The following is a 25,509-nucleotide window of genomic DNA, read 5'->3' as shown; positions in this document are numbered from 1 at the left end:
CCATCAGTGGGCAGTGGAAGTGGATTTGGTATATGCACATTGATGGACTTAGTGATATTGGGTGTGCACTATATCACTGTCCTCACTTTTATGTGGAATCATTTCCCATAGTCAAGGGAGGAATAATGAATATGTACATGAGGATATCTAACAAACTTACTAAAGAAAGCAGGTGTTTGAGCACCCCTGTGGCACAAATTCATTATGAATTAATCCTTCAAAGAAAACTTTCAGCATGGCTTTGACATTTGACCAGACAAACACTATCAAGGACTATACTAAATATGCTTTTGGACAAAGCCCTTTTACTTCAGAATTCCCTCAAACACACACAAATTTTTATTATCTTTTTGAAGGTTGTCTCATGACATGTGACCAAAGAAGAGGAACAATAGACTACATTAAAATGCACTACCCATTCACAGTGCACTATATTCCAGTCACTAGGTTAAGACTAAGTGATTTGTGAATGTCCATGACTATAGCACTATCCTCATTCAGTGAGAGAATTCACTGCCCTGGTTCACATATTTTAACAATTTTAGAATATTATTTCGTGTCAAGTGTCATACGTAAGTTGCTAGGTATATTTTAACATTTTGAGCACAGAGCCAATTTTACAGGACAGCCTGTTGAGGCAGTAGACTCGCAAGCCTGCAGCCCCTTGTCATGAGTTTATTTAAAGAGTATAAACAGGTACATAATGGTGCACACGGTAACACCTGTGTGCTAGAAGGCAACTATTGTGTGGCCATTGGATAGGTGGCCAGCAACCCATCCAACGGCCACACAATACTTGCCACCTAGCACACAGGCCTTACCATGGAAAAAATTCGCTCAGCAACTACCACCGATCTGGTTAGTAAACAAAGTGTAAGTACATCACTTGAGGGTTGTTGAGTTGGAGTATAAACATTGCTTTGTAATGAAATTACCATCATCTGAAAGGGAGAATGTGTGTGTGTGTGTGTGTTCAAAAAGAGATCGAAGTACATGGTTTGATCCTCAAGGCAACCAGCTAAAATTGTGCATTTCACAAGTTCCTGTGTTGCCAAAGTGAGTGAGTGAAAATGTGCAAAAGCTTAACAAAGTTGAAGATTTTTATGGACTTTTTTGTAGAAGATGAAATATATGAACACATCAGTGCACAAATATGTATGCTATACAAACAATGATGGTTTCTGAGCATTTAAATCAGTGATTAGTAACAATTGAGGATGAAATAAAGCAGTTGTTTCGATGATTTTGTGGATTTAACTGGTAAAATGTCCATCCATATATTGATATTGGTCTCAAGATACACTGTTTCAGTAAACACTCCCACAAAAGGTAATGAATGAATATCATTTGGAAGTTCTTTTGAGAATGCTCCATTTGGCAGACAATACAAAAGTGGATGTCTTAGATCGTCTCTCGAAAGTTAATTCATCATTGACAAACTGAAATAAAATTTTAGAAAAATATTATGAGCCTGCCGAAACACTGTGTGTGACGAGTCTCTTAATTACATTCAGGTGACATTTGAAACAAAAGACACACATGCATGGTATCAAAATATTGAAATTGTGCTGCAGTAGTGGATACTTTCATCATAGTTTTCAAATTTTTGCTTGTGAAGTACTTGTTAAATAAAATACCACAACAACAAATTTTGTGATGAACTTGTGTCAAAATGTATTCAGTAAGGCCATATATTAAATACCAATAATTGGTACACCAGTGTAGATTCGGCAAGCAAACTTATAACAAAGAATCTGTGTGTGGTCAATAACCCTTCAAGAAAATCACAAAGAGATTGTATCGACCAAATTGAAATCTGGGAAAGTGATTGCAAAAGAGAATAGTGAAGAAATTACAGGCCTGAAATGGAAAATCTGACGACCAAAAGAGGGGTTTATCAAAAACCAAAAATTGTTGCTGAATGTAAAAAGGGAAAAAAGGCTGTTGACCTATCCAATCAGATGAGTGCATGTAGTAGTATAGAAACTTAGTATTTGATCATCATCTTCTTCTTCTTCTTCTTCTTCTTTTTTTTTTTTTTTTTTTTTTTTTTTTTTTTTTTTCCTTCACTTATATGAATGTGTTGTATTTCAAGATGTGACGGGATGGAAAATGTCAATCACAATATTTTGGAAACAGTTGACAGATGCACTCACACGGCATTCATATGAAGAAACTCCAAACAGTGTCAGTACAAGAAAAATCAAAAGAAAGAAAGGTGCATGAGATGTGTACATATTGTTCTGAATGTTACAAGACAAACACAAAAACATTCAGATACATTGCAGCTTGAAGATTAATCAAACAGGCAGTTACCTTTTGTGATATGTGCAAATGTTGGGCCCATCTTCGTACTGATTATTTTAATAAGCTTCATTAAAATTACAACATTTGTTTTTTAATCTTGATACTCCATTCCCATGCAATAATGTCCGCCAGACAAAAAGTGCACTGACAGTCCCCATACACTGTCTGTGTCCAAACTAAAAGTATCTGTCATGCCCAGGGGAACAACAGCACTCAAATGAAGAGTCTACTGTTGGTCCCATGGGATTGACAGTGTGCTTAACATGTTAATTCATGCAAATATTTTAATTTAATATAGTTAGCTATGACTGAATTAGTCAGAATGGAAAAGAATAGTTGCTATTTTAGCTAGATTATATTTTATCAGTGTTTCTATTTGAGAATTTTTAACGGTATTTATCTCTTAACATACTATAATATTCAGATTGTCACACATGACCAAATTTTGTATTTTCATGTTTTTATATTTTTAAATAGTTTCACACTAGTATCTGTATATTTACCATTGGAGCACACACAGTAGCTAGAGAAATTAAAAGTGACTCAATCAGCAGCTTTTAAGTCTCTATAGGTGTTAGGAGCCATGCTGTCTGCAGATTTTATTCCAACTCTTGAAGGATGTGGGATATTATTACGTAATTGTGAAAGTGCACTCCTAAAAGAAGTTTCTGAAATTTTTTTGTTCTCAAGTACCTTTACTTAAAAAACTGCTGTGAACACATTTTACACAGGACCTATGGGCATGGAGAAATTTGGTGGTTCAGCATGGGGTGATGTGAAAGAGTCTGTGGCATGGTCAAAACCACAAGAAAATGAAGTAGATGACTGTGTCATCTGCATGGATCCTCTTTCTGATGGTTTGGAAACATTGTCATGCAATCATGACTTTCATAAGAAGGTATGTCATTAATTGCTTGTTATCATATTATTATAAGAAAATAAAACTGAGTTATGCAGATGATAAACATGTATTTGCCAACTGTCAAATAGAAATAAAAACTGGAGCAGATTTGAAGAAATCAAATGAATGTATGTCAAATCCACAGCTATCAGTAGAAACAGGCAGATGGTAATGTAAAAAAGGGAAGGTTGGATATCTAGGTACAATAGATAGAAATAGTCACCCTCCCCAGATCACATGAAACCGTATCTGTAGGGAAGTAATTATGTGGTGTACCAGCTGACATCATATTCCAGAGTATTAATAATGAGCTGCATGCACTTAATAGATGCAAGATAACATGTTAAAATTTGAAACAGTTGCACTATTGACAGAATGTAAGGTACAAGTTTGTAGGGGAAGAAGAGAAGCAAAGAAAAACTAAAATTATTAATAATTTTAAGTTCAATTTCACTGCTAACATGTAGCATGTGTATGCATTTTTTATTTCATTTTCAAAATTAGTTCTCAGTTTATTTAGCACAGGGTTTGTTTCATTTCACAAGTTGATTGTTCAAGAGTAAAGTTATATTATTGTGTTTTGTATCCATCACATGCTGTGGAGTTGATGCAAATCGTTCTGTACGTATAAACATGGATTTTTACATGTATATGTCTTATTTACATGAGCTTATGACTTGGTGGTTGTGTGAATGACAGAGAACATACACAGAGTTTTGGAGTTCAATCTTCAGTTGGTCCTGGAATGTTTATCTGTCACACATCCTTTCTTTCACTCTGGCAATGAGCTGTTAAATGTAAAGAATGCCAAATATGTCACGTGGTTCAGAGGCTACTGTATGTTAAACTGTTGTGCCCTCCACACACACTCACTCTCTCACACTCTCTCTCTCTCTCTCTCTCTCTCTCTCTCTCTCTCTCTCTCTCTCTCTCTCTGCCCCCACCCCTTTTCCCCTGTAACTATCAGAGTGAGTTACTTTAAAGATTATATCAGATTTACTTTTCATTACAACAGATCCACAGTGAGGAGATCTTCCACGGTGTAGAACATTCCAGCAAACAAGAATACACAATAAATATTTTCAAACAAAAACATATGCTAATGTACCTTTCTTAGATCTCAAGTGAAATGATCCTCATAGACATGGAGTAACTCAAAAAGTACTGAACATGTTTTCATTTAAAAGGCAATAGCAAACTCGTCACAAATTATATAAATGTCCAATACACTGAGGTGCATGTGGTAATTCTCAGGCTATTGTAGCCACGCATCATCAGATAACAAAATCATTGTACAACATTAATTTACAATGATCACATTACTGCAGTGAATTTGTACAGAAGTCAGATGTGTGTAATATTCACATTGTTTGGTTTTATTAGTAACATATACACATTAGTTGGTGCTGCTAAGAGATACACCAGTGGAATAAAAAGAGCTGCCCATCAATAAATCCTTCAGGCTCTTCTTAAATTGAACTTCATTACTAAAACTTTTCATGGCTGCTGGCAAGTTATTGAAAGTAACTGACTTCAAATCCTTGTGAAGATATTTATTGACCTAAACATGACAGTTGGTTTGCATAAAAACTTCTGTTCGCAAGCTACAAAAGATTTTCAGCAAGAAGTTGATTTCTTCTGAGAATCTGACCAACTGTGTTACTTCATATCTGGCAGTAACTGTGAGACACATAATTTAAAATGCTTCCTAACCCAAAATGGAAAAGGCATACATACTACAATGGATATATACAGATTAAATAATGCAGTTAACAACTACAAAGAAGCAACAGGGTTACAATAATGTTTATAGAACTCATAGTAGATTTGACATTATCTGTTGGAAGAATAACCTATGGAAGACCAAAGATGACTCTATTGAACACTTAAAAACATAGCTATAAGACATTGTCTAAAAGAATGACAACTTTAAATGGGAAAGATTGCTACTCACCACATAGAAGAGGCGTTGAGCGAAGACGGGCACAATAAAAAAGAGATGCTTGATATTATCAGGTGTCAGAGTGAAATCGAACATTGGAAACTCCAGGTAGCAATATCAACAGTGTAGGATCTGAGATGCTGGAGTCGGTGGTCATATGTGCATGAGGTATGTATGAATGGTGTGTGTGTGGTGTGTTTTACTGATGAAGGCTATGGCCAATAGCTTTATGTAAGTGTCTTTGAATATTGACTGTCTGCAACTAAACGTGTCTTCTATATGGTAAGTAGCAATCTGTCTTTTCCTACATTGTTAGCTATCAGAGTAAGTCATTCATCAAATGGAGAACACACACACACACACACACACATGGCCGCTGTTGTCTCTGGGTGCTAAGGCAGTTGGGCCTTGTTTCCCAGAGACTTCAAAATCACAGTTTCCTTCTTAAGAGACTAAAAAAGAATTGGATAGGAGAAGTTAGGCAAGAATGCATGTCATTCAAAACCCAGGCTAAGAGGACACTAATTGTATGAGGAGGAAGAAAGGAAAAAATTTGGAACTTACAGCCACCATATCTTTGGCCCCCTCCTAACCAAATCAAATCATGTTTCTGTACTGACTACTATGTTTGTTGTGTAACTTATTACAAACAACTACTAAAGGGTGCTGTCGAGATATGGCATTACAAGTGTTTTAAAATTTGTCATTTGTTATTGTTAAAAGAATGGTGGCTCAGAAATTGGTATAGTAGTTCTTTACACTGAGTATTTAAAGAAAAAGTGTTTTGTAAAAAAGCTGTAATTCCACGTGAAGGTTTTTCCTTAGGTGGTTTTCATAAAGGCCTAATCCAATAAAAATGCCTTGAATGGCTTTGTTCAACTATTTATAATCAGTTGCTTTTAATAGTTCATCATGACAATGCGAGATATCACACAGCACATAGAACAATTGTTTATTTAAGTAAAAAGAACATCAAATTATGTTCCATTGCCTGTATTAATCTGACTTATAGCCCAATGAGTTCTTTTTCTTTCCTTATGCCACACAAAAAGGGTAGTGACAGCGATATTCATCACATTCAGAACCCATTAAGTCCTTCGAAAAGCATATTTTTGAGGTACCACAATCAGAATGGAAAAACTTTTCAGAATTGTTTCAAACACACTCAACCTCTACAAAAAAAATAAGGCCTTTAGTCACTACTTTTGTAAAAACTTAAAGGCAGTTGCTGTATCACTCCGCATCTCAACAATAGGGTGGTTGATTATATTTACTCTAGTCAATGTTGGAGAGACCAAAAAAAGCTTATAAGACAGAAAGGAGTGTTACTTATAAGGAAGAAGAACAAACAAAAAGAATTAGATTTTAATAATAACCATGTGGCAGGGAAGTATGAGAGAGTTAGTTGTACCTAACAAAGGTTAAGTTAAAGAGAGTGATGGTATAGAGAGAAAATTTTCATCTCTGGAGTGTAAGAAAACTGGTGCTGGGCAGGTAAATACAAGTGGACCACTGCACTACAGCAGACATTCAGGTTTCATGCTGTAGAGGATGTGTGGCAAATGGGTACTGGGCATTCCCTTTGTCAACAGTTCATTTGTGTTCATTCATGTATTCTCCCAGTGGTAGTGGTCATCCTTATATAGGGAGTCTCGTATTTCAGCTGACAAGCAACGTTGTTAGTTTAACATGTTTCCTTGTCATTAATGATAATGCTGGAGTGTGGTAATACACTGGCAGACAAAAATGTGTAGCACCCACAAGGGGGGAGGAAACAAAATGACGCCTCATTAGTTGTGAGGGTACGTGATGTTCTTTCCGTCCTTACAAATTTGGATCAAATTTATAAAGAACTTGGCAGCATGAGCTCACTTACCAGTATGGTATTGCACCCCTCTAGCCTGAATGCATGCACTAATGCAGTTAGAAAGGGTTTAATAAATGGTTTTATTCCCTCATGAGGAATTTAGTCCACAACTGTTGTAATAGACTCTTGTTATCCAGAATACTAGCACTGGGTCAGAGTTGAGGTCCGAGCTAGCCCAGCACATGATCTATCAAAGACAGAAATGGTGATCTTGCTGGCCACAGGAGTAAATCAACATAATGCAGGCAATTCATGGGCACATGTGCATTGTGTGGACAAGCAATGTCCTGTTGAAAAATGCCACAATGATTCTGTCACGTGAGGATGCAGGACATACCATTTTGCCCTCAAATTTCCCTCAGCCAGTACCAGCCGAGACCAGAAATCATATGCTATTGCTCCCAACACTATGACACCATGAGTAACACTGCTATGCCTGGACAAAACATTGGAAGAATGGGACCTGTCCTCAGGTTGCCACAATACTCGCCAACAGTGGTTATCTTGGGTCATGTAGAACTGCGATTCGTCACTGAAAACAGTGCAGTACCATTTATCGGAAGTCCTTGCTTCCCAGGCATGATGCCATTCCATACACAGCGAGTTGTGTTCTAGTGTTAACGACAGCCTATGCATGAGATGATAATACCCTGGTCTGGATGTTATTAGTCTCCAACCAATAGTTTGGCATGATACAGTTGTAGGGAGTCCATCACCATGTTCTCTGGTGGCAGTCTTCACTTTGAAGGGGTTCAAAATGGTTCAAATGGCTCTGAGCACTACGGGACTTAACTACTGAGGTCATCAGTCCCCTAGAACTTAGAACTAGTTAAACCTAACTAACCTAAGGACATCACCCACATCCATGCCCGAGGCAGGATTCGAACCTGCGACCGGAGCGGTCACACGGTTCCAGACTGAAGCGCCTAGAACCACACGGCCTCACCGGCCGGCGGAAGGGGTTCCAGTGTGCTTGGTGTACAATGCGGCAATCCTCACTTGTGGTGGTCAAACACAGTTGACCAGAACTTTGACAAAGACTATGCCTACCCTCATGTTCCCATGCAGTCCAGTGTTGGGTCACTGTCACATGTAAAAGCCTCTCAAATGTGAATATTGCACAATTTCACCAGTCAACCAAATTGTGGCCCATAATAAGGCTACTTTCAAACTCTGTTAGGTGCTGATAACAATGTCTCAAGTTAATATGTCGCACCTCTGTGTTCTTCACAATGGTCACTTGTTGTGTGACACTGTTCACATCCCCTTTATCCCTAACAGACCCAGTATCAACACTGAACACGAACAAAAGCCCTACTCTCTGGAGGCATTTCTATCAACAGTGGATTGTAACTGAAATCATTTACATAGCCACTGACAGTGCGTACATGTATGAAGTTAGACTGACATGTTGACTCTGTGGGAGAGATTTTTCAGTGAGAAAGATTACAGTTTTAGAAACCTTGGGATAGGGTTAGTGGTCTGGGAATATCATAAATTTCAACAAGGATGGTGCAAAGATTAGGAGAGGAATGGGAAGGGAAAATGGGTGGTGTCAGGAGGATATCAGAGAGTGAGTAGTGCTCTCTATTGAGGCATTTGCAGGCTGCAGGCCTCAGTGCTACTAGAGAATGCAGAAGATCACTCCAACCCTTTCAGAAGATGGAGCTGGGGAGGGGGGGGGGGGGGGGACGTTGCTACCACCAGGAAATTTCTAGATGATGCTCTTGGGAAAGGTCATTGGTGTAGGTGTTGAGTATGGGACCAGATATGCATACCAGAGATGTATAGAACATAAGAGTATAAGTGCTTGAGGTGAAAGGAGCAGTATCTGTTAGAGTGGAGATATTTTTGGTTGATTTTATGTGACTTGAGGTTCATATGCAGGTTAACATCCAAGAATATGACCTCAGATTTAAGAAAAAGGACCAGATTGTTGGGAAGAGGAGTTCAGCTTTCTTAATGATTAAATTCAGGGTGTATACGACCCGGGAGATCCGGGAAAAACCTGGGAATTTTTTCATCCGGGAGAAAACCGAGAAAAACTCGGGAATTTTTTAGAATTCCGGGAATTTTTCATTGTTTTAGTTGTTTCGTTGTTTAACTTCTTGTAATTTTGACTGGTAAGAAACAATACTCTAACAAAGGATATTACTGTATCCCACTACTGCAGAATAATACTGCAACAATAAAACGTGAACGAGGGAAGAAATCGAAAATAAAACATAAATTACAAACGAAATTTGCCATGTACAACAACAAAACACAGTGCTCATACAAGCGTTTGCCAACAGCAAAATGTGTCAAAGGCTTTAGGAAGACCATGCAATGCTTCATAACAACAAATTGCCCCCAATGAGCGTGACGTCACAACTGTTTACATTAGATTCATTTTAGCAGTTACGAGCGGGCTCATGCGCATGCGCAGTTGTGTGGCGTATTAGTAGTACCTTCTCCTGTTTCTGGCTACAGAAATATGGCTGCTGCTGTGTAAGCACTCACAGCAAGCAGCTAGATGCAACAGGGAAAAATTTTACTGCCGCACCCAAGCCGCCAGATTCACGCACTCTATGAGAGAGAGAGGGGGGGGGGAGGAGGAGGGGGGGGTGCGTCAAATCCATATTCTTCAGGAGTAAAAATGTAGTTTCACGAAGTGCCTAGCATCCAGCGCACGTTGGCCTATCGATTACTCGTATGATTTTGATGCGCATCTCTGTTGGTTTTTGAACACACTCTGTAAGTTGATTTCTGAATGAATCATAAGCCGCGCAGGGTAGTCTGCGGTCTAGGCGACTTGTCACGGCTCGCCCGGCTCCCCCCGTCGGAGGTTCGAATCCTCCATCGGGCATGGCTGTATGTGTTCTCCTTAGCGTAAGTTAGATTAAGTAGTGTGTAAGCCTAGGGACTGATGACTTCAGCAGTTTGGTCCCATGGTAAAAAAAAAAAAATAAAATCATAAGTTGATTTTTGAATGCGTGATGTCTCTGTCGGGGGAATCCTCGTCGCATCTAGAAATAAACTTTCCTGCAGGCAAAAGGGGACCGGGCTATACAAGCTGAGCGGAGTAAAGCCGAACGACTGAACGCCAATCGCTGTCTGATTATGTGGTTGATTGGATTTGCAAATGATCAGCGTTGTTATAATTACTAGGGAAATCCATAATTCAGACTACCAGAGTGGAAATAAACGACAAACAGGAATAACAGGTAAGACAGATTACGTAATATCTTCTCGGTGTATCCAGGAAAATGAAATTTTGTCAGAAAATTTTTGGCCAGATCGCTACACTAGTAAGGGCCAGTTGTACAGTTCCCGTCTAGCAGCCGCTTATGTTCTATTCTGGAAGTAGCACGGAAAATGGTTTGTAGGAACATAACAACGTCTAACCGGAGAATAATCAGGGATAACTAAACCGGTGACTGTGGCAGGGTTAATGAAGTTAACCGGCGAATAAGTTTTGACAAAGGCAGGAATAGTTCCAGAATTAGTCGTGACAAGATTGTTTGTTAAAACGAGGAAAGAGAGGAAACAAATTAGGGATGTATATGACGATTCCAAATTTATATTAAAATCTCGTACTACTACTTTTCGATCTCATGCTCGAGAAACTGGAACGTATGAATGAAATGTGAAACTATTTTCTAACGTAAAGCTTTTTGCTTTTAGTAGGCCTAATAGGTTGGTCTTCATGAATTATATTCTGACATGTTATAAAGATGACCATTTGTGCCAAAACAGTATCGTTTATTTGGTGTGTGTTACAATTTTGGCAGTGTTAGAAAGACCTATTTTGTTTTGTTTAGCAGACAGTGACAAAATAGACGTCATCAGATCGAGAAACCACACCAGTCTTGGGTACTATTTGTATTAACAGCTTACGCAGTATTAGACAACGATATTTCGATTTTTCATGTAGCAAAACGTTTGACGAACTTTGATGAGGTAATAGATTCTGTCGCAGAAAGGAAAGCTCGCTATGTAAAGCTGTAGCAAGATTAGAGAGAAAACAATGCTAGCAGCTAAGGATTGAAGAAATGTGTACTATATTGCTTGTCTCTTGTCTTTACTGGTTTTATGTATCCTATATTTAATTTTATGTCATCCAGAATAGAAAGTTAGTAGCTAACAGGCAATAAAGAGTGCAAATTTTCTGAAGAGTTCTTGTTCTCCCGATTACAAATAATCCCATCCAGTACTAGTTGCGAGTTTTATTTATTTATTTTAAAAAAGAGGGGCAGGATGTCAAACCTGGCGACTGGGAGCAGGAGATGCACCACAGGACATTTTAATTTCCACTGTCCTGAATATGTTTTGATGACATCCAGTACAAAATATACACGTTTCAATCCCACGGAGCGAAATACAGTGACGTTCGATAGAAGAATGCTGTGTGAAGAGAGGTGGCACTGCACTCTGACACACTCAAGACCAAATAACATGTCTTACATTTCCTCGAACATATATGTTTTATGTATCAGACTCTTCAGAATGAGGTGCGCTACAAAATGAACATATTTTTGAAAATTCGATTTTTTAAATTTTTGACGTATCTCAAACGCTCGAGGGGGGGTGGGGGCTGGGAGGAGGGGAAGGATTTCCACTTTTCTGACAGCTATGCATTAATCGCCTTGTAGAACAATGAAGTTATTTTTGTCGGTTTGCTAAAGAAATTTGGCTTTTATTAATCTTTTACTCTGAGGCAGTCAACGTGTTTCAAACAGTGTTTAGTTCCACACTATTGGCTAATTTCAACTGCTCGCTGCCAAAGCGCGGTGGCGGCTGTTATCTGGTGTTCTCTGACGACTACTGAAAAAAACCTATTTCTAACAGGTCGCGGGAAAATATTGTGAATGGTGGTTTGAAAAGCGTTACTCTCAAAGTAAATTTCCTTTTACGCAAGTTGAACTATGTGCGAGAATGTACAATGAATTTCTTAAATCACAGAGCATTTGATGACGAGCCGTTTAGGAGTATTTCGAGCCCAGATCAGACATTCGTGTTGTCATTATGAGCAAATTGATGTAGTGCTACGGGAAGCTCTCTCTCCTCTGCGGTAGCTAATTTATTTGTGGAAAACTTTGAGAACAAGTCACTGGAATCAGCTAAAAATTTTACTGGCACATTTGTGTGATATGTCTTAAAGTATAACACGCGCAAAAAATATCAACATTACATGTGAAAGTTTTGCTTTTCCTGTAGCAGCACTATGTATATTAATTTAAAACATTAACTTTTCCTATTTGTGTATCCGCACTATATAAGTGATGTTGCTATTAGCTGACTACATCATGTGTCCTGTGGTCTGAATATCCACTGTCATCGGCTGGCGGGATCACGTGACATGAGCTATGACTGGCTTACAAAAGCGGATCGCAATCTCGATTACAATGGTTCAGAAAGTAACATGCAGTGTTTGGTGGAATTCGAATTTATACTTTCGTAATACAAAAATATGCAGCGTACATGTTGCTGCACATCAAAAATCTTTCCAAAAGGAGTCTTCTTCCCTGAGTTTCGTTTTCTAAAGTGACGGGATATTCTACGTCCGTGTATAAAAACATAACCATTCAAAGGATTGATAAGTTTTAAACTTCCGAGGGAAAATATATTGTCACTTAATAACACAGAAAAAGTGTCTTTTCATGCGGGAGAAAGTGTATTTTTAACCAGGAATTTTTTTTTTTTGCTTGTCCGCATATACACCCTGAAATTGTATTATTGCAATTTTCATTTCTTCTTCTTCTTCTCCAGACTACTTATTCTGTTCAGTGCCTTTTTTGAAATATCTGAAACAACACTTTTTATGTAGTGCATTGTTGATGTAGTGCATTGACAAGAAGAGAATAGAAGCTTTCGAAATGTGGTGTTACAGAAGAATGCTGAAGATTAGATGGGTAGATCATATAACTAATGAGGAAGTATTGAATAGGATTGGGGAGAAGAGAAGTTTGTGGCAAAACTTGACAAGAAGAAAGGATCGGTTGGTAGGACATGTTCTGAGGCATCAAGGGATCACCAATTTAGTATTGGAGGGCAGCGTGGAGGGTAAAAATCATAGATGGAGACCAAGAGATGAATACACTAAACAGATTCAGAAGGATGTAGGTTGCAGTAGGTACTGGGAGATGAAGAAGCTTGCACAGGATAGAGTAGCATGGAGAGCTGCATCAAACCAGTCTCAGGACTGAAGACCACAACAACAACAAGAACCAAATGTGCAGATATCTTTTCAAAATTTTTTATTCTGATTACCTTGGTATTCCACCTCTGTTGATATGTGTGTTCAGTAAGATATTTATGCAAACTGTGATATGAACAACTATAACACAAACTACAGAAACAGTTTACATGTAGACCTTGTGTCCATTTCTGAATTGGTTGTAACATTTTATGTTGTGATGTAAAAATATTAGTCAGGAACATAAGGAAGTCAGCAGTGTAGCTTATAATAATTTGATTGAGGAAAAGGTAATATACCACATTAAATTGACAAGCAGATGGAGACAAAAGGGGAAATTTGACAAAGGTATTTTTTGTACATGCCAAAAAGTGTTGCAGATGCAAAGATAGTTAATAATTAAAATAATGGTAGTCTTGAGTTAATGTCAGATGAGATGTTAGGAAGACAAAATGCAAAAAAACTATAGATATATTAATCTTTCATCTATTATGAACAGGATATTCACTAAAATTTACATCATCCACATGCAAAAAAAGAAAAAGAAAAACAGGATTTTAATCGAGGACAAGTTGGCTACAGGATTGGATGTAGCTCAGTAGATCATTTGCAGTCCATGAACAAAATTACACAGCAGAGCAATAATTATGAATTACCACTTTGTCCAGGATTCATAAGTTTTGAGGAAGCTTTAGACCGATTTTCAGCTAAATCTGTGTCAACTGCTCCTTTGAAACAAAGCTATAAAAAGGCTATCCTATAATAAAATTGAAGCATTCATCCGTTTTCCATAATGTCAGTTATTTGTACTTTTTGTTTGTTACTCATATTTTAAAACATTCACATGTAAGGATCTTATCATACATTTTGCAAATAATCACATCTAAATAAACTATTGACTTATAAATCTTATAGAATGTTACTATTAGCTTATTTCTCAGGTTTCTTTATTAAACTAACTGTTGCAAGGACCATTATATAATAAAAATGTAATAGTTAAATAAAAAGAATTTATTTATTGATTTACTTTGCAATACCAATTACATAAGGTAGTTAAATTTTCATCCATTTATTGTTTGATAAGAAGAGTACTCAAATACTCACCTTTGTCATTTTATTTTCAGTGTATTCGCAGATGGTTTAAAGAGAACCGCATCTGTCCACTTTGCCAAGTTCACGCAAATGTGCAGGAAGAATTTCCACCTCTTAGTTAACAGCAGGCCATAAACATTTAATAATGACTGATTTAATTTGGTGCTTTTTCATATTTTAATTTTTTTCTTTTTTTGAACTTCGTTAATTCCTAAGAGAAGTGAATATTTAGTCAGAAAGCATTTGTGGGTTTTTTTTTTTTTTTTTTTTTTTTTTTTTTTTTAGCAAAGTATCAAAGTTGCACTATATTTATACTTGCCAAAAAATATTAGGTTAACTGAAACTATTTTTTTCACAAACTTTTGTTACAAACTATTAGTCAAATAAAGATATTTTTATTAAAACATTGTTTTTAAATATACCTAAATGTGTGTATGTTATGTTGGATGCAAAAAAGAAAAAAAAAGTGAAATGAAGGTAAAGTTTGAAACACGGTGTTTCTTCATAAGATGCAAACTGAAAAATGGAAAAAAGAGAAAAGAGAGCATGCTCAAGGTGCAAGAAGTCAGAAATGTGTAGTGAATATTTATGGAAGATATAAATTAAGCAGCAAGTTCAGCATCACATATAAGAGGTTGTGTAGACAGATTGGGAAAAGAGGAGCGTTGGGGCGAAACTAAAGTGGAAAAAGGCAGCCACTAAATACAAAATGTGTGTTTCAAGCAAAAGGCAAGGGAAATTGTACACAATGCTGAATTTAACATAGCTAATTAGAAATCTCTTGGAGGCTCTGTGATGAACTTATGATATGAGAAACAGTCAAAACAAATAAAAGTATGACAGAAACTAAACAGAAACTTATGTTAGGTAAAAATCACAAGGGGGCCTAGAACACAGTAACTAAGAATGAAGAGAAAATTGCATAAATATTCCAAGCTGCATGCTGGTACAAAGTAGTCAGCCTAGAAAATGTAATTGTACAGGTGTGTGTATGTATGTGTACTATATAGCTCCAAAAAATAATTAGTCCAAAAGCTATAAAGTTCTCACTTTCAGTTAGAGTTCTCAGTTTTGTTTATGCACCTTTTGACGACGCAGTGGCTCTACTGTTCAGTAAGTTTTACCTTTATTTTTTAAATCATTTAATGACTTTTTGTTACAAATAAACCATATAAAGAATAGGATTCAAGTTTGTTTAGTTCACAAATATTTTGTAAAATATTTTTTCTTCTATGTTGGAGATGTAGCTTCATTGAGTAAGTCAAGCCAACTAGTGGAAAATACAAAATGAGAATACTTGGAGAACAAAGGTTTCTTTTTACTATGAATTGAATTTAGCATTTAGGGCACATAAACTTTGTGCTAGGTCATACTGGATAACTACAGTGAATAAGATATTACATTTTACAATTTAACTAAATATTTTAAATTTATCCAAACGTTGGAAAGTTGCACTGACTTCTAAATGAAACAAATGAAATGAGCCTTGAGGAAAATGGAATGAGATTAAACATACACACAGAATATTGAACTCAATGAATTAACTATTTCTTTACAAGAAATTAATTCACGGCAAAACTCTTTATTTATCTTGTCATTCTCTTGGCCGTTTAAGGCACAAATGATATAAGCTGCTGCTTGGGTCGCCAAACTGAGAGGAACAGCAGAGGCACCATCACTGTAAGATTGTATACAGGATCAATCACAATTAGCAGGGGCCACTTTGAGTGCCAAATATATAGGGCACCAGGGATGCCAAACTGCAAAATTTGTGCATATTGTGTGTCAGAACTAATGATAACCAACTTAGGTGAAAGTATAGTGGGAAAAGATAGGGGGGTGGGGGGGATGATAAGTCACTTGTTTGGAAAAATGTTCCTGAACTGGCCAGCCCTGAGCATTTCACCATTACATAATATACTCTTCCCCCTACACAGTCTTCTTTCATCATTCCTAAACCACAGTTGTGCAGTGCTTAGATAGTACCCTGTGCAAAATTCTATCAGATCACTTCCCTTTCGTTCCATTACTTTTCAGTGTTTACCTAATATTTATTCTTTTTGATTTCTTATTATTGAAATACAGTCCCCCGTTATAAATCTGTTTTTGTTTCCCTTAACATATCCTAATGTCTCATTTTTTTTATTTTTTCATTATCTGCAGGGCTAGTAGGAAAGTATACTTCTACTGCTGTTGTGTGTCATGGCTTTGTGCGTATCTGGACTGTAGCAATCTGTTTAGTATGCTCTTGATAGTGGCTAATCCATATTACTGTTTTCTTGTTGATTATTACACCTCACGTCTATTATCCCTATTTCATTTGGTGCTGATAACTCTGTACTTACTTCAACACTAATTGTCTGCTTCCTGCCAACAGCAAGTTCAATGACTCATTGGGTGAAACAGAGGGGATGTGACTGTATACTAAGCAACGTGGTACTGAGTGGCAGCTCTTGTACCAGAGTCCAATATGTCTTTTTTCCAGTGAGTGGTGATCTGTCTCTATACGGAGATTTTTATTAATTTAAACATCCTTTTCCTGGCTGCTAACTATCCATATAGGTACTAGAATGAATTTTTCACTCTGCAGCAGTGTGTGTGCTGATTAGAAAATTCCTGGAAGTTTAAAATTGTGTGTCAGACTGAGATTCGAACTCAGGACCTTTGCCTTTTGTGGACAAGCGCTAAGCTACCCAAGGATGACACATGACCTGCTGTGCTTACAGCTTTGCTTCCACCAGTATTTCACCTCCTACCTTCCAAACTTCACAGAAGTTCACCTGTGTTTATTTAGGAAATGACTATTTATATGGTAAATGTAAATGTCGTGTGACTAGGGCTTCCCGTCAAGTAGACCGTTCGCCAGATACAAGTCTTTCGATTTTTCGCCACTTCAGCGACTTGCACATCGATGGTGATGAAATGATGATGATTAGGACAACACAACACCCAGTCACTGAGCGGAGAAAATCTCCAACCCAGCCAGGAATCGAACCAGGGTGCTTAGGATTGACATTGTGTCGCGCTGACCACTCAGCTAACAGGGACGGACATTTACATGGTGACAAAATATATTAAAAGGTCTCCTTAGACCATTGCAAAATGCGCCATGGAAAACAGAAAATGCTATTTTTTATTTTTGAATTTAGCTCACAGAATTTAGGAGAAATTCTGATAATGAATGCTACTTTATGTGTTCGTCAGCCTTTTTACCTTGCATGCAAGTACTAGTGGAGAAAGATATGTATCGCTGGAGAGGTAGACCTTATAAAATAGAAGTACTTATAAATTAGATACTGCTAACTGCCACCAGTAACAAAATAAAATTTGTTGCTCTCGTTATCAAGAAGTTGCCTATTATAAAGCTTTCATTGAGTGTAAGAAGAAAACATTTTTGTGAGATATTGTCGCAGAAGAAGCCAAGTAGCGCAGTCGCCATAGTCTGGTGGTTATGATACTAGATTGTTGCATGGAGGGTCGAGAGTACAAAACTTACCTGAACTGAAAAATTTTAATATCTGTATTCAGTTCGAGTACATTCTAGAAGCATCCACAAACAGAAAGAAGCATTGTACTGGAATGTTCTGTTGCTGTATTTATACCGTTTGTGTTCTGGCTGGAGGCAGTTCGCTCCGCACTCTTGTATGTGCAAGTGCTGAAGAAACCTTCGTTAAGTGAAGTTAGTGTTTGTCATTCATCGAATGACACCTTCTTCTGCGTGACATTCTGGTGGAGGCGCCGGTATTGGAACTTGTGATACCGCACATTATCGACGACACAGTGGCTCCCATCAGACTGCGACAGAGCCGCCGTTTATGTGGCGAGAAACCCGGGTTCGAGCCATATTCAACAGATCACAATCTATCGGAGACAGAAGAAGAAGAGGTCGTCACGATGACAGCAACTGTGTGCCACCACATTAGACATCCTTCCGGGTTCTCTGGTGCCGATGGCCAAGATCCAAACAAGTGACTGAAGGTATATGAGCATATACCCAAATTTAACAAATGGGATGACACCGTGTGTTTGGCTAACGTATTTTTCTGCTTGGAGGACACTGTCAAGCAATGGTATGAGAACAATGAGGAGAAGTTCACAAGCTGGGAAGTATTCCAGGTGGAACTGCGCAAGTATTTCGGCGACACACAACGACCGAAATGCAAGGCTGAAGATAAATTAAAGTGCAGGGCACAGCGTCCAGGAGAAATGACAGCATCCTACATTCAAGACGTCTTGGAACTGTGTAAAATAGTGGATCTTCGAATGAAGGAAGAAGATAAGGTTGCACATCTCATGAAGGGTGTTGCTGAGGACATGTATCAAGCCCTACTCCTGAAGGAGTTTTCGACAACAGACGATTTCATAAAATGGTGCCCATATAACGAGACAGTGCATCAGAAAAGAATTATATGCAAGAAGTTTGAACGGCTTCCAAACTTCTTATCTATGTCTGTGATGGAGGAAGAAACTGATTTCACAAGTGTTCTTCATCAGATAGTGAGAGAAGAACTGGTGTCTGGGGGAAGAATCCAGATGGCATGTGTGGTGAAACAGGTGCCGAGGTCACGACTGTCATGTTGTACATCATGCTCTGCAACAGAATATTGTGAGTTGCCAGTATATGCACTCTGCCTATGCCCATTCATCCTAATTGATAATTTCGGTGCCGATGTAGAAGGCCAAACAGTGTTTACGTAACAGCTGCTATGTGAATTGGGTCATTTCACAGGTAGCTCTCCCTTTGATAGTATATGTTTTGCCAGTTACAGGACTGCTATAGGTGGTGGTAAGAGGATGCATGGGGCAAGTCTACCCCAGCAGGGACAGTCACAAGGGTAGGGGCCTTAGGGTAGGGAGATGCATGCAGAAGGAGCATAGTGTCTGACAAGAATATTGTGGAGATAGGGAGGGTGACAGAAAACTATTCTAGGTATGGTGGGCAAAATTTCAGACAGAATGGATATCCTTTTAGGGCACAATTTTCGGAAGTCATGGCCCTGTTGAAGTAGCTGATTAACACACTCTAAACCAGGATTATACTGAGTCATCAGTGGTGTGCTCCAAAGTTATTTTTTGGAGGGATCAGCAGTACCACGATAGGATGTGATGGCCTGGGAAATCTGCTTTTTAACTAGGCTGTGGTGTAATTACACGCAGTGAAGGCTGAGGTGAGAATGGTGGTATATTGCTGTAAAAAGTCTGCATCTCAACAAATATGTCTGCCTCGGATACCAAGGCTGTATGGGAGGGAACGTTTGACATGGAAAGGATGGCAACTGTCAAAATGTAAGTATTGTCGTTTGTTGGTAGGTTTAATGTGGATGGAACTTTGTTGCTGATCTTCGGTGAGGATGAGACCAACGTAAAGAAAAGTGGCATGGGATCTGGAATAGAATCCTGTGAAATTTATTTGGGAGAAGGTATTCAGAGATTCCACGAATTTTAGCAGGTCAGCCTCACTATGTGTTCATATGGTAAAGATGTCATCAATGTATCTAAACCAAACAAGGGACTGAAGACATAGGTCCCAGGAAAGCGCCCTCCAAGTGACCCATGAGAAGGTTGGCATAGGAAGGAGCCATCCTGGTTCCGATGGCCATACCCCAGTCTGTTTGTATGTCTTCCCTCAAAGGTGAAGTAGTTGTTGGTAAGTATAAAGTTGCTTAAGTTGAGTAGGGAGGATGTCATAGGTTTATAATCAGGTGGGCACTGACTGAGGAAATGTTCAGCAGCAGACAGACCATGTATGTAGGGGATTTTGGTATAGAGGGAGGTGTCATCAATAGTGACAGGTAAGATATGCGATGGGAGTGGATTTCAGATGATCTAGGAAATGGTTGGTATTTTTGATGGAGGAGAGAAGTACTATGGGTTGCAGGTGTTGATCAACTAAGGCAGATATAATTTCGGTGGGTGCTTTGAAGTTAGCACCTATAGGATAGCCAGGATGATTGGGTTTGTGGATCTTAGGAAGAAGGTAAAAGGTGGGGTGCATGGTTTGGGTGGTGTGAGAAGTTCTGTGGATTGAGGTGTTAGTCCTTGTGAGGGGCCTGAGGGTTTAATCCCATAGTTGTTGGCTTCAAAGCACGCAGCGAACATTTATCTGCCTTAATTGATCAAAAACTGCAACCCATAGTACAAAGACTCTCCTCCTACACCAAAGATACCAACCATTTCCTAGCTCATCTGAAATCTGTGTTTGTCCCACTCCCACGACACACCTTACTTGTCATCATTGATGCCATCCCCCAAGTACATGGTCTGTCTGCTGCTGCTGCTGAACACTTCCTCAGTCAGTGCCCACCTGATTCCAAACCTATGACATCCTTCCTGCTCAACTTAAGAAACTTTATACTTACCAAACACTACTTCACCTTTGAGGGTCAGACACATACAGACGTGGGGTACGGCCATGGGAACTTTCAAGGGTCACTTGGAGTGCACTTCCCTGGGATCTATTAAGTCTTCAGCCCCTGGTCTGACCTGCTATAATTCCGGGAATCTCTGAATACCTTCTCCCAAATAAATTTCACATGGTCCTATTCCAAATCCCATGCCACTTTCCTTGATGTTGATCTCATCCTCACTGAAGGCCAGCTACATACTTCTGTCCACATTAAACCTACCAACAAAGAACAGTACTTACATTTTGACAGTTGCTGTCCTTTCCATGTCAGATGGTCCCTCCCATACAGTGTTGGCATCCGAGGTAAATGTATTTGTTCAAGTGTATAGGCTTTGCAGCAATACGACACCATTCTCACCTCAGCTTTCACTGCATGTAACTAGCCCATCAGCCTAGTTAAAAAAGCAGATTTCTCGGGCCATCACTTCCAATCCTGGTACTGCTGATCCCACCAAAAAATAACTTCGGAGCACACCACTGGTGACTCAGTATTATTCTGGTGTACTTCGACAGGGCCATGACTTCCAAAAATCATGCCCTAAAATGATATCCATTCTGTCTGAAATGTTGCCCACCATTCCTAGAATAGTTTTCTGTCACCATCCCAATCTCCACAATATTCTTGTCAGACCATATACTCCTTCTTGCACCCATCTCCCTACCCTAAGGCTCCTACTCTGGTTACTGTCTCAACCGATGTAGTCCCTAACAATCTGTCTTTTCTTCCCATGTGGTAAGTCTCCCCTGACCCACGGTTCTGGGTGACTTTCCCAAAATCTACCCCTTTTCATAGACCTCTCCAGCCCTTCCTTCCTCTTCACCTGGTGAGTAGATTTTTTATCTATCCAATTAAATTACTTTGTCAAAAACTGCATGTAGGGGTGGAAAGCGTCCCCAAGGATAGATACCTACTTGTGTTGATCCACTGTGATTTCCAGAATGATGAGATCATGCCGGGAATGCCATGAAAACATTTCTCAGACAATAATGCTTCCACATCTGGCTGGTACCCTTGCAATGGTTGTTGCAGGGTGTTTGCTTTCAGACATTTCATAATGCACATGCCAATGGCCATCTGTTTGATGGAGCATAAAATGTGATTCATCAGAAAAGTCCACCTGTCACCACTCAGTGGATGTCCACCATTGGAACTGACATGCAAATTCCAGCCTTCATCGCTGATGAACAGCAATCGGCATGGGTGCAGGAACCAGGCACCTGCTGCAGAGGCACATCTGCTGCAATATTTGCTAAATGTTTGTTGGAGGAGACATTGTGGGTAGTTCCTTGGTTTATCTGGGCAGACAGTTGCTCAAATGTTGCTCATCTATTTGCTTGTTCACATCTCCGCAGCCATCATTCAGCCTTGTCATCTGTGGCCCATCATGCACCACACTTGCCTCAGCACTATTTGCCATGCAAGTTATACTTTAACTACAATGGCATGCAAACAGTTTCCAAACTCAGCTGTTTCAGAAATGCTTCCACACTTGACCAAAAGCAAGTGATCATGTCCTTTTGGGCAGTTCGATGACGACTGCACTGTTCTCCGCATCTCTCGACACATTTTATATACCCTCCACTGCCAATGCTGCCACCTGCTGTCTGTGGATGTTTATTACATGTTGATGTCAAACATAGGTGGTGGTCATATTAATGTGAGTGGACCATGTAATATTTTCATTTTATGAACATAGTATTAGCATTCTCATTTAAGTTTTGGAGGTCTTGCCATGTCATCCAGTACAGTAATACATCAGTGATTATGTCTCAGACATCATTAAAGTACAGGGTTATTACAAATGTTTGAAGCGATTTCACAGCTCTACAATAACTTTATTATTTGAGATATTTTCACAATGCTTCGCACACACATACAAAAACTCAAAGAGTTTTTTTAGGCATTCACAAATGTTCGATATGTGCCCCTTTAGTCATTCGGCAGACATCAAGCCGATAATCAAGTTCGTCCCACACTCGGCGCAGCATGTCCCCATCAATGAGTTCGGAAGCATTGTTGATGCGAGCTCGCAGTTCTGGCACGTTTCTTGGTAGAGGAGGTTTAAACACTGAATCTTTCACATAACCCCACAGAAAGAAATCGCATGGGGTTAAGTCGGGAGAGCGTGGAGGCCATGACATGAATTGTTGATCATGATCTCCACCACGACCGATCCATCGGTTTTCCAATCTCCTGTTTAAGAAATGCTTCTGCTTTAGCCTTTTCCATAAGATTTTCCAAACCGTCGGCTGTGGTACGTTTAGCTCCCTGCTTGTTTTATTCGTCGACTTCTGCGGCTACGCGTGAAACTTGCCCGCACGCGTTCAACCGTTTATTCGCTCACTGCAGGCCGACCCGTTGATTTCCCCTTACAGAGGCATCTAGAAGCTTTAAACTGCGCCTACCATCGCCGAATGGAGTTAGCAGTTGGTGGATCTTTGTTGAAATTGGTCCTGAAGTGTCGTTGCACTGTTATGACTGACTGATGTGAGTGCGTTTCAAGCACGACATACGCTTTCTCGGCTCCTGTCGCCATTTTGTCTCACTGCGCTCTCGAGCGCTCTGGCAGCAGAAACCTGAAGTGCGGCTTCAGCCGAACAAAACTTTATGAGTTTTTCTACGTATCTGTAGTGTGTCATGACCATATGTCAATGAATGGAGCTACAGTGAATTTATGAAATCGCTTCAATCATTTGTAATAGCCCTGTAATGTGATTCTGCCTGTGCACACAATATTTTCTTAACATGAGCTATATCCAACCGTAATATGTACTAAGGCATTTTGACTGTAATTTTCATTTAATGCTGCTTTGTCCACATAACACTGGTTTTTTAATGCAATTAATGTTTGTTTCAAGACATATTTACAAAATATAAATACAAAAATCCAGCTTTTATGATAATACAGCAGATTCTGGCTGCCTTAATCTTCTGTAATACTTTAGGTGGAGTTATATATCTAGTACTTAAGAATTTTAAATTATTGCACAATTTGTATAGTACGATTTTTTTGATTTTTAAACTTTCCTTAATTGAATCATACACATGCACCCACCTTCTACATTTTCAATAATTTCCTACTTAGTTATACTAATCCACTTACCACAATGCAGATAAGTTTCTTTCTACATGACATCAGGGTAAGTCTCAAAATATGAAACGATTCACCTATTCCTCCATCACATATCTCCTATGTCACCATACTTTTCTCTCTTCTTTCACAGCAGTGGTGGCACTAAATATGTTATCCTTCCCTTTCCTCAAGACAGATTTAAGTCCTTCTTCCTTGGTATACCTACCATACTACATTTATTAGAGTACAGTGTCATCTTAAAAAAAGAAATCATACTTTTCTCCCCTTGATATATTTAACAAATTGAGACATACTAACTCCTACTTCACACAAAACATACCTGGTTTCATGGGTTCACCTTATGCCTATCTTCTAAATACCCAGTGTACTTGGAAATCCTTCACCAAGTACAATACAAAACTCGGACAATTAAAGTAAAAGAAAATACAGGTAACTGCTCGAATGCAAAATTTGCAAATAAATATAATGGAAAACAGTGACTTACAAGGAAAAGGACAAAACTAAAAGTGACTCAACAGAACAGAGTGAAAAAATGAATTTCTTGTCATTGTCAACTCCATATTTAAAAAAATTTATAGTTTTGAACTGTGAAATCAATGTTCGCCCTTCATCCAACCTCAGTAAATCAACAGACATTTTAAAAATATCATGAACATGAAACAGTCTGACCCCAAAAATAGAAATCATCCTAAGACAAATTTAAAAGGAGTTATACTTCATGCCAGGGCAAACTCTACACAAAGTAGCAACTAGAAACCATCATAAATCGAACACAATAAGTAATTTGCTCAGCCAAAAGTGAGTTTACAGGCTCTAGACTGATAAGAAATGAAATTTTCCAAAGATCAGTCAGTAACACTTAAATAAACAGAATAAACAATGGCACTAGGGCACAGTGGGACAAACATGGTGCAATATTGCTACAAAGTTTTTCGCAGCTGAGTCACTGCATAAAAATTTCTCGGTTCACTTGCCACATCAAATTGAGAAAAAATTCCAACTGTGCAGGAAACAGGTAACAAAAAGATGAATCAATAAAACATAAAAATCAAAGACAAAAGGTCTCTAACAAAAAATCCAAAAAGTACGACAAACTATACTGACAGAAAAGAACTGCAACACCAGAAAATATTTATGTAGAGTAATAAAATTTTGGGAATACATTTCTCTACAGAACATACACACATCAAAAAGAGTTGTTTTGCATCACCCTGGTTCCCAATACTCCTGAAGATATATGTTCACTGTGGACATTGTATCGCAGACACAGTCCCTTTGACTGTTCAGAGATGTCAGTAAACCCACCCAAACATGTAAACAACCATGCATAAGCAGCGCCTATTAGACAGAGGAGGTCTGACAGCTGATCAGTTCCAGTCATTCCACCAGGAAGGAGGTACACGGATCATGTTGTCTGTAGTTCAATCATGCCTAGACGGTCAGTACTGCGGTTCAATCATTTCCGTATTGTTACTTTGTACCAGGAAGGGCTCTCAACAAGGGAAGTGTCCAGGCATCTCGGAGTGAACCAAAGTGATGTTGTTTGGACATGGAGGAGATAGAGAGAGACAGGAACTGTTGATGACATGACTCACTCAGGCCACCCATGGACTATTACGGCAGTGGATGACTGCTACCCACAGATTATGGATCAGAGGAACCCTGACAGCAATGCCACCATGTTGAATAATGCTTTTTGTGCAGCCACAGGACGTCGTGTC

At 38.8% G+C, this 25,509-nt stretch overlaps 1 protein-coding gene across 8 annotated transcripts in view; it reads left to right on the top strand.

The window, feature by feature from the left end:
• The window catches only part of LOC126256782 (E3 ubiquitin-protein ligase TTC3-like), a 364,962-nt gene extending 350,335 nt beyond the window's left edge, over positions 1 to 14,627 (top strand). For 6 of the 8 annotated variants that reach the window (XM_049955514.1, XM_049955508.1, XM_049955509.1 and 3 more), the window contains 2 exons: positions 3,039 to 3,205; positions 14,320 to 14,627. In XM_049955514.1, the coding sequence (XP_049811471.1) occupies positions 3,039 to 3,205; positions 14,320 to 14,409 (257 nt within the window). In that variant the 3' untranslated portion in view covers positions 14,410 to 14,627. The remainder of the gene's footprint in view (positions 1 to 3,038; positions 3,206 to 14,319) is intronic. The other 2 variants (XM_049955515.1, XM_049955516.1) reach the window with 1 other exon arrangement.
• Positions 14,628 to 25,509: the final 10,882 nt, after the last annotated feature.

This window comes from Schistocerca nitens, chromosome 1 (assembly GCF_023898315.1).
Source record: "Schistocerca nitens isolate TAMUIC-IGC-003100 chromosome 1, iqSchNite1.1, whole genome shotgun sequence".
Lineage (NCBI taxonomy): Eukaryota > Metazoa > Arthropoda > Insecta > Orthoptera > Acrididae > Schistocerca > Schistocerca nitens.
This window is presented reverse-complemented; position numbering and strand designations above follow the sequence as displayed.